Here is a 9,405-nt window from a genome sequence, read left to right as displayed (position 1 = left end):
GGGGGGCTGTGGGTGGGGGGGCTTTTGCTCAGGTGGCTCTGCACTGCTGGCCCGGGGGTGTCTGGGCATGTTAGGCATGTGCCCTCCCTTGCATGGGGTGCTCTCATTGTGGGTGTTGCTGTGGTGGACTGGTCGGTCCTTTTGTGGGGGTGCGCTCTTGATCATCGTGGTGCGCTGTCTGCGGCTGTTCAGGCACTCCTGGCTGATTGTCGCTGCTGGAGTTTGGTGGCTTCTTTGGTTGGGGGGCTGGGTGTTGAGCTGGGGATCAAGTTGGGGGTCTGGATGATCTCGGGGGGCTTGGGTCACTGGCCTGGGTTCTGGTCGGTCCTCGGGGCTATGTGCCGGTCCGTGGCCTGGGTCCCTGGTGGTGCGGCTGCCTCCTGCTCCTGGATGAATGCACTGGAGCCTCCCTCCCCTGGTGGATCTCGGAGAATGGGGGTGCCTATTGGGGTCAGTGGGGGAGCTGGCCCCCTGGGAGGGCATTGCCACCTCAGTTGTTCCTCCCCATCCCGACGTATTCCTCCACCCACTCCATCACACCACCACTCAAGCAGGGCCTTGGGGCTCAGGTGCACTACTGAGCTGCGGGGAGGATCCTCCATCTCCGTGGTTCATGGAGACCTGGGCCCCAATTTTATCAAACAACCTAGACACTCGTATATAACATTCTCATGACACATGCATATATAGGGTCTGGAGTGGGCACATGGTGGCATATAGGGGGTGGGATGTGTAATCATTCTCACCTCTGGGACCTGTGCCCACTCTCAAATGTAGCCAGTAGACATTTAGGGTTCTGGGCAAGGGTTGGGGGGGTGAACGGGCACTGCCTGCTCTCTGGGGAGGGGGTGGGTCGTTTTCAGTCGCCACCTCATCCCCCCCCATTTTAAACGCACTATATAACAACATGCATCAACATCTTATTTGAGTGGGGGGAGGGAGGAGTTTGGTCTTACAGCTTTTCTTAAACCCTCATACTCTGTCTGATATTTGGGGTCGGGGGCGGGGTGTAGGCTGCCTGGTTGGGGTCTGGGCTGTGGGTGGGTATTGGGCCTTTGGGGGCGATTGGGGGTGGGGCTGGTGCTTCGGTTCTCCCTGGATTGTTTGGATCCTTTTATCAGGGTTCCTGGTTCTGATGGCCAGCCCTTTGGCTGGGGTGACTGCCGGGTTCTGGCGGGAGGTCAGCTGTGGTTGTGTGTGTGTGGTCGTTGGTAGTGCATGGCGGTGGTCGGGGGCATGGCTTCACTTCGACGAAGTGCTGGCTGGTCGCCATGATGTGACATTCACGGTGCGGGGTGCTGTGTGTGTGTGTGTGTGGGGGGGGGGGGTGGTGCATGGGTGGCATGCCGGGGCTTCGCCAGGCCTGTGATGTGGGGCTTTAGGGATGCATTAGTGCGTTGGGCCGGTCTTCCTCGGCTGCTGCTCCCTGCTGCTCTGGCCCCTGGCCTGGGGCTGGCTTGCAGTCACTGTTGGGCAGGTGGGGCGCATGGACAGCCCGACAGAGGCTCTGTCAGGCTGTCTCTGTGTGCCTGTTTGTCTCAGGTTGGGTTTTGGGTGGCCCCCCTCTCTTGGACCAGTTTTGGCCCCCCATTTAGTGGGTCGTGCTCCACCCCGGTGGTGGGTCCCCCTGCCGCCGGTGCATTGGCAGCTCTCAGCAGCTGGGACTGGGTGGTGGGGTGTGTGCAGGCCCGCCCTGGTGGCTGCCTGTGGGGGCCTGGGTGCGCTGGCTCTGTCGGGCCTCTGTTGGGGGGTGGTATGACCTCGGGACTCGGGGCTTGGTGTCCATGGCCAGATCCACTCTGGAGGGGCAGGTTGCCGGCGGGGCCTGTTGACTCGTCGCTACGGCCTCCTGGGGGTTTCTGCATTGTGGTTGCTGGGGATTGCCCGGGGCTTCCCTTTGCTTCTCTCTCTGGGGGGTGCGGGTGTCCCTGTTGGGGGACTACTGGAGTTCCGGGCTTGGGGGCCGCTGTGTGTCTGTGGTTCCGGGCTTCCCTGCGTTGCCTTTGTGTCCTACGGGGACGGGTTTATGGGTCCCCACATCCACTATTGAACATTTTTATGAGAAACCTTATAGTGATAAGCATGCTCACACAGGTGTTTAGATTCAGGTGTTTATCAGATACACACTCAGTTGGGTTGTGGTGGCCATCAAATATATATTGTATTACCATGTAATGTATAAAATACTTTCTAGTTATGTTATAACTATCATTATATAAGTTGTTTATTGTTGTGGTTTCTTGGTTTTGTCGGGTTTTTTTCTCTCTCTTTCCGCAGGTCTAGAGGCAGACTTCAATGATGTTGATTTGTGTTCTCTTTATCCCTCTCTCTCTCCTCTATTCCTATCTCCTTCTTTACATTTGAACTCTTCTCTCACTTTTCTGCTTTATCTTCTTTGTTTTCCGTCCCCATGTCCATTACATCTGAAACAAACCCAAAGCATATTCTAATAAAATTTAATTTATATATCAAGTGGAGCACTAAGGCCAGCCATAATGCTCTGCTTGTGAAAGTAAATCTGTTGGGCATCACTTTGACACTCAGACAATAATTCTAAGTGTCACAATGCCGGACAGGACAGGAAAAAAAACAAAAAAAACATCCACACCCAAAATTTTAAGCAAAAAATTAGAGCAAGTTACACGGTCGTAATTTTTAAAAATTTTATCACTTCCTCCAGGAAATAGACAACACCGTAGTTCTTCTGTTACTGACGGCTTTATTAATCTGAAAGGCGCCTAAGTCACTGCGCGGTCATCAAATCCACCGTGGAACTGCTCAAAATACATAACAATGTACAAAATATATATATTTTTTTTTATTAAACCTTTATTTAACCAGATAAAAAACCATTGAGATCAAGACCTCTTTCACAAGGGTGACCTGGCCAAGAACAGGCAACTGCAGCACACGTCATAAAAACAAAACAAGTAGCAAGATTATGAAGACTTCAGAAATATATAAAAATATAAACATACAGTATAACAGTAAATGGAAATAATTATTTAAAACAATAACAATTTAAGATCTAAAACACAGGCACTCTTGACAAGATATCCTTTGTCGGTTTTTTTAAAGTTTGCAAAAAGCACTCAAAGTAACAAGTTCTGTTAGTTTTAATTCAGTTTGCATGGCATTCCAAGCTGAGGGGGCAGAAAAGCTAAAAGCTTTCTTTCCCTTTTCTGTTCGCACACGAGGAACATGAAGATGCAAACAGTCCTTAGAGCGTAAGGCATAACTACTGTCCATTTTTCGAATAAAAGTACATAAATAATGTGGAAGCATGCCAATAAAAGACTTATAAACCAAAGTCATCCAATGCACATGTCGCCTGCTAAACAGGGAAGACATATTGGTTTTAAGATAGAGATCACAGTGATGAGTAAGGTATCTACAACCAGTAATAAATCTTAATGCACAGTTGTACACTGTAGACAACAGTTTTTGAAGCACACATATAAACAACATCGCCATAGTCAAGTACTGGCAAAAAAGTAGCCGTGATCAAAAGCTTCCTTGCTCTAAGGGAGAAACACGATTTGTTTCTAAAGAAGAACCCGAGCTTCACCCTTAATTTGGAGATTAGGTGTTTCACAAGAGATTTAAAAGAAAGCTCCTCGTCGATAATCAAGCCCAGGTATTTATAACAGGAGACCCTCTCGAGAACTTTACCTTGGGAAGTTTTTATTAGAGGGATATTCTCCAATGTGACAGATACATTTGAAAAAAACAAAACAATTATTTTAGATTTATCACCATTTAAGACCAATTTTAGTTGCTCAAGACGAATCTGCACCTCATCAAAAGCAGCCTGTAAGAATTTAAGTGCCTGATCAATTGAATTTGAACAAAAGTAAATTACACAATCATCAGCATAAAAGTGGTAGGAGGCATTTTGCAAATTTTCACACAGTGCAGTAGTGTAAATTGTAAATAAGATGGGCCCCAAGACAGAGCCCTGGGGTACGCCCTTTATTACTTTAAAAAAACTTGAGCTTACTCCAGCCATCTGTACACACTGTGTCCTATTTGCCAAATAATCTCCAAACCAGTAAGATGCTTCTTTGGAGATGCCCAGTTTGAGAATAATTTTTACCAGGATAGTGTGATCCACCGTATCAAATGCCTTGGATAAATCAATAAACAGAGCACAGCAAACCTTTTTAGAATCCAGTGCCTCAAACACATAATTTAAAACTTTTAGAGCAGCAGTTGCAGTGCTATGCTGCTTCCTAAAACCTGACTGAAAAGGGTTTAAAAGATTATTTATATAGAATATATTCATGTTGCACACAAATTTACTACAAATCTGCACAATGAAACAGAACACAAGTAAACACCTCGCTGGCTGCACACGACCAAAGATGGAATGAGTCTACTGGAACAAAAGTAAATCTAAAGAAAATGGGAAATGTAACTTCTTGAACCTTTAGGCAGAGCATAATACTTTTTCTCCTGCACATGCTTTCTTGGAGGAGGGTTGCAACAACTTAAAATGGTCTTAGTGCAACATAGCACTGAAAAATGGTTCCTACATGGTGTAACTTACAAAACAAATGAATCTTCATAAATATAAATAATGTAAACCAAATATGTAAACAAAACATAACAAATAATGACATAAAAATATTTATAGCAGTTAGAAATTCTCAGATTTTATGAAAAAAACAAACCACATTTCTGAGTATTTAATCTGCCAGTCATGATGAACACAGGCTGATTCTGGTTTCTTTACCTGTTGAGCATTAAGAGGATCCTGAGCTGTGAAGCTTTAATTGGAAGAAAACGTCACTAAATCAGTCCTAGATCGTAATCACTATAGAGTATATTTGCCATAAATAAACCTTTTACTCAATCTTGAGGTAATAAACCCCTGGAATTCAGCAAACATGGTTTACCCCTTGTCTGTTTCAAGGGGATTATGTCTTAATTTTGCATTAAGACTTTTTCCACTACAATAATTTTCTTTTTCAGTTTTCAACTTGGTGGAATATGTCGAAGTAAAGAAGCTTAACTGCTTTCCTTTCAGAGGCAGTTTCAAAGCTGGCAAAACAAGTCATCTGTGATGAAGACTCAGACGGCCGAGCTGGAGGGGGCCGCGGACACGGTGGGGACGGACATCAAAGAGCTCACAGAGTCGGTCAGCAAAATCATCTTCTTTTACTTTCAGTCCATGTTCTCTTTAGTTATTCATGTCTTTAAATATACCACACAGTTCTGTTCCTGCTTTAATTTCTTAGGATGTGGATTTCATTTATTCACAAAATTGAATCAAACATAAATCCTCAAAAATAAACAACTGAATTTCTTTTTTGATGGTTCTCTCCCGTCAAGGAGTGAATAAGGGCAATTGAAAGCACCGTCCATCCAGCCATTTTTCCGTCCACGCATGCATGTTGTGAGCATGATAACTTGAAAAACATGTGAGGTGCCAACTTACGTTTTGGTTTGTGGCTACATCAAGACAGAAAAGAGTTTCTATTAAAAATTGTGTTGCCACATTAATATCCAACAAATCCGCTGCCATATATGTATATAAATCGGCCACCCCAATCATTAGAGGAAATTATACTTTCTAGTTTTTATATTGCTTACAAGTATAATTTCCTTAAATGATTGGGATGGACAAAAATTAACCTATGGTGATAAAGGCCACCATTGGCCACCCCCTGGCTGCACCATTGCACCTGGTGGTGGATAAAATTGATCCCTCCTCTTGCTAGGATCAGCCACTTTGGTGCTCCTGACAAGCGAAACAAACAAAAAAAAAAACTCCCTCTGTCCTTCGACTCATTGTAACATCTACCCAGTTGAATATCTTGCACCAAGAACATTTAGGTTTACTTCCATTCTCTGCTCAGTTCCAGTCCAGAAAAACACTCATCTCAAAAAACATTCACTATTAAACTCTGTCAGCGATGGGGGACATCGGCATATTGTTTGTTTCCATATGAGACAGTTGGACTCCTTTTTGTCATTGTTCCTGTTTTAGGACTTGTTTCTTAATGTTGCTGAATCAACACATTGAATAAATAAAGTCCCAGCATCATTGAAGGGATGAATATCACCCGCTGTCTGTCACATATTTCAGAAGTTTACACTGAGATTGTCCTTAATTGATAAATAAAAGAACTGCAGTAATTTTGCTCAAACTGTGAAAATATCATCCAATGCCTGCCATACCTCGAGACTTCACACTCAGTTTGTGCAGTGAATGACTCTCAGCTACCACCACAGCAAATTTTAGCTCAATATTTGTAAAACTGATTGAGTTATAGCCATTGTTGCCCAAAGTGAATTAGCTGTGGGGCTCGTATTGAATGACACTAGCTCCAGAAATTAATCTGTTGTAGATATAAATCCCATGAGTTTTTCCAGAAAGTTTCATTAAATTTTGTCCAATGGTTTATGAGATATTGTTAACAGTCAAACCGTGTTGACTCCAACATTTTGTTTATTGAATTTACTGTTCATTCAGTTTATTTATTTATTTATTAAGCCCAGTATCTGTAAAATTGTTTGATTTTCAGTCATTTCTGTGTTTTAAGATGTCAGTTGGCTTTGGCAGCCATCTTGATTTTGACTTGGCCTCAGAAGTTGTTCAGTTGTAGATACAGTAAAATTAATGGCAAAATCTTAAACTAAGAGTTTGTGTCAGTTAGATCTCATAACTCGTGTTAGGGATCAGTCTCAGCTACTACCACACACATTCTTAGGTTACTATATGACAAATTAACAGGATTATGACCATGGCCCGCTTGCCCGAGCTGCTGCTGATCCAATCGGCTGTGTACCAGCACGTGCAGCCCTGTTTAATGCCCAATCGCTCTCAAATAAAACCTTTATGCTAAGCGATCTGATCTCTACTCATCATTTGGATTTATTTCTGACGACTGAGACCTGGCTGAAACCAGTGGACAACAGCGCCTTTTCCGAGCTCCTCCCACCTGGCTACTCCTACTTGAGTGCACCGCGTGTGTCTGGCCATAGGGGCAGTCTTGCTGCTGTGTTCAGTGATAAACTCACATGCCCCTCGCTGCTTCCTAAAAACTACAGCAGCTTTGAGCTTCAACTGTTTGTGATGGAATCTGCACACCCCCTGCTGTGTGGTGTTTTATATCACCCGCCAAATATAATAAGGGTTTCATTAATGAGTTCTCAGAACTGTTAGCTGAACTGTTGCCCAAATTTGATGGTTTGCTTTTATGTGGTGACTTTAATGTTCATGTTTGCTGTCCCTGTAACCAACTTGCTAATGAGTTTCAAAGCCTTCTGGATTTTTTTAAACCTGTTACAATCTGTGTCAGGATCCACACACAGCCATGGTCATACATTGGACTTAATCATCTCTCATGGCCTTCATGCATCTGTTTTAGATATTTTGGACACTTGTATTTCAGACCACTTTCCTATTATATTTGAATATTCCACTCCTCTCCCGGTAAAGACTATGCTTCCAGCACGTTTCTGCCGCTTCATCATTCCCTCCACTCCAGGTCAGTTCGCTGCTGCATTTAGAAGCACTGACTTATACTCCGCTGAAAGTCTGGACTCATCTCTACATCCAGAAGAATTTATCACCTCCTTTCGGTACACTTGGACAAAGATCTTGGACTCCATTGCTCCTCTAAGACAGACTTCTACAAAAATCAAGCCAGATCCCTGGCTTAATGGTACCTCTCAGACCTTTAGACAACGCTGCAGGAAAACAGAATGCAGATGGAAGAAAGACAGGCTTCATGTGTCCCAGGGCATACTGAGAGACTGTCTTTGTGAATATCAAAATGCTGTTAAGCAGGCCAAATCACTGTATCTTTCCAATTTTATTGCTACCAGTTGTAACCAGCTGAGGGTTTTATTTAATACTGTTCAGTCTGTCATTAATCCCTCCATCAATGTTCTGAAAACTGCTACACAGTCTACCTGCGATGGTATTCTTGATTACTTTGTTAACAAAATAGACTATCAAGCAGAACATTGTTAGTACAACAGCCTGGAATACTCTTCCCCATGAGCTGTGTGCCATCTCTGATCTGGTTCTGTTCAAAGCCAAATTGAAAACCTACTTACTTAAAAGGACTTTTAATGCTTAACTTTTAGTAATTCGTATTTTAGTATTTAGCATTTTTTATCTCTTACCTTCTTTTATTCTGGCTGTGTTTTTAATTCGCACTGATTTATTGTGTTCTGTTTTTATTTTTATCTTGTAAAGCACCTTGGTCAATGCAAGGCATTGTTGGAAGGTGCTATAGAAATAAAGTTTATTATTATTATTATTATTATTATTATGTTTGTGTTTTTTAAAGGTAGTTGGCTGTGATGTGAATCATCCATCCATCCATCTATCCATCCATCCATTCTCTTCCGCTTATCCGGGGTCGGGTCGCGGGGGGTAGCAACTTAAGTACGGTGGCCCTGACTTCCCTCTCCCCAGCCACTTGGGCCAGCTCCTCCGGGGGAATCCCGAGGCGTTCCCAGGCCAGCCAAGAAACATAGTCCCTCCAGCGTGTCCTGGGTCTTCCTCTGGGTCTCCTCCCGGTGGGACGTGTCCGGAACACCTCACCAGGGAGGTGTCCAGGAGGCATCCTAACCAGATGCCCAAGCCACCTCAACTGGCTCCTCTTGACGTGGAGAAGCAGTGGCTCTACTCTAAGTCCCTCCCAGATGATTTAGCTGTTCACCCTATCTCTAAGGGAGAGCCCAGACACCCTGCGGAGAAAACTAATTTCGGCCTCTTGTATCTGAGATCTCGTTCTTTCGGTCACAACCCAAAGCTCATGACCATAGATGAGGGGCAGGGCCTCCTCCCTGACCCTGAGAGGGTAGTCAACCCTTTTCCGTCTCAAGACCATGGCCTCGGATTTGGAGGAACTGATCTTCATCCCGGCTGTGTCGCACTCTGCTGCGAACCGCTCCAGCGAAAGCTTTAGATCACGATCTGATGAAGCCAATAGGACCACATCATTTGCACAAAGCAGAGATGCGATCCTAAGGCCACCAAAACAGATCCCCTCAATACATTGGCTGCACCTAGAAATTCTGTCCATAAAAGTTATGAACAGAATCGGTGACAAAGTGCAACCTTGGCGGAGTCCAACTCTCATTGGGAACAAGCCTGACTTACTGCCGGCAATACGGACCAGGCTTTGACACCACTCATACAGGGACCTAATAGCCTGTATCAAAGGGCCTGGTACCCATACTCCCATAGTACCCCCCCACAGGGTTCCCCGAGGGATGCAGTTGAACGTCTTCTACAAGTCCACAAAGCACATGTAGACTTGTTGGGCAAAATCCCACGCACCCTCCAGCACCCTGCTGAGAGTATAGAGCTGGTCCAGTTTTCTACAACCAGGACAAAAACTGCACTGCTCCTCCTGAATCCGAGGTTCGAGTATCCGACGG

The 9,405-nt window shown here is 44.6% G+C and overlaps 1 protein-coding gene across 1 annotated transcript in view; it reads left to right on the top strand.

Moving 5' to 3' along the window:
• The window catches only part of lama4 (laminin, alpha 4), a 258,674-nt gene that overhangs the window by 47,237 nt on the left and 202,032 nt on the right, over nt 1–9,405 (top strand). The window contains exon 10 of the mRNA XM_037685717.1: nt 5,030–5,140. Within this exon, the coding sequence (XP_037541645.1) occupies nt 5,030–5,140 (111 nt within the window). The remainder of the gene's footprint in view (nt 1–5,029; nt 5,141–9,405) is intronic.

Source organism: Nematolebias whitei, chromosome 12, assembly GCF_014905685.2.
Source record: "Nematolebias whitei isolate Nwh7 chromosome 12, NemWhi1, whole genome shotgun sequence".
NCBI classification, from domain to species: domain Eukaryota; kingdom Metazoa; phylum Chordata; class Actinopteri; order Cyprinodontiformes; family Rivulidae; genus Nematolebias; species Nematolebias whitei.
This window is presented reverse-complemented; position numbering and strand designations above follow the sequence as displayed.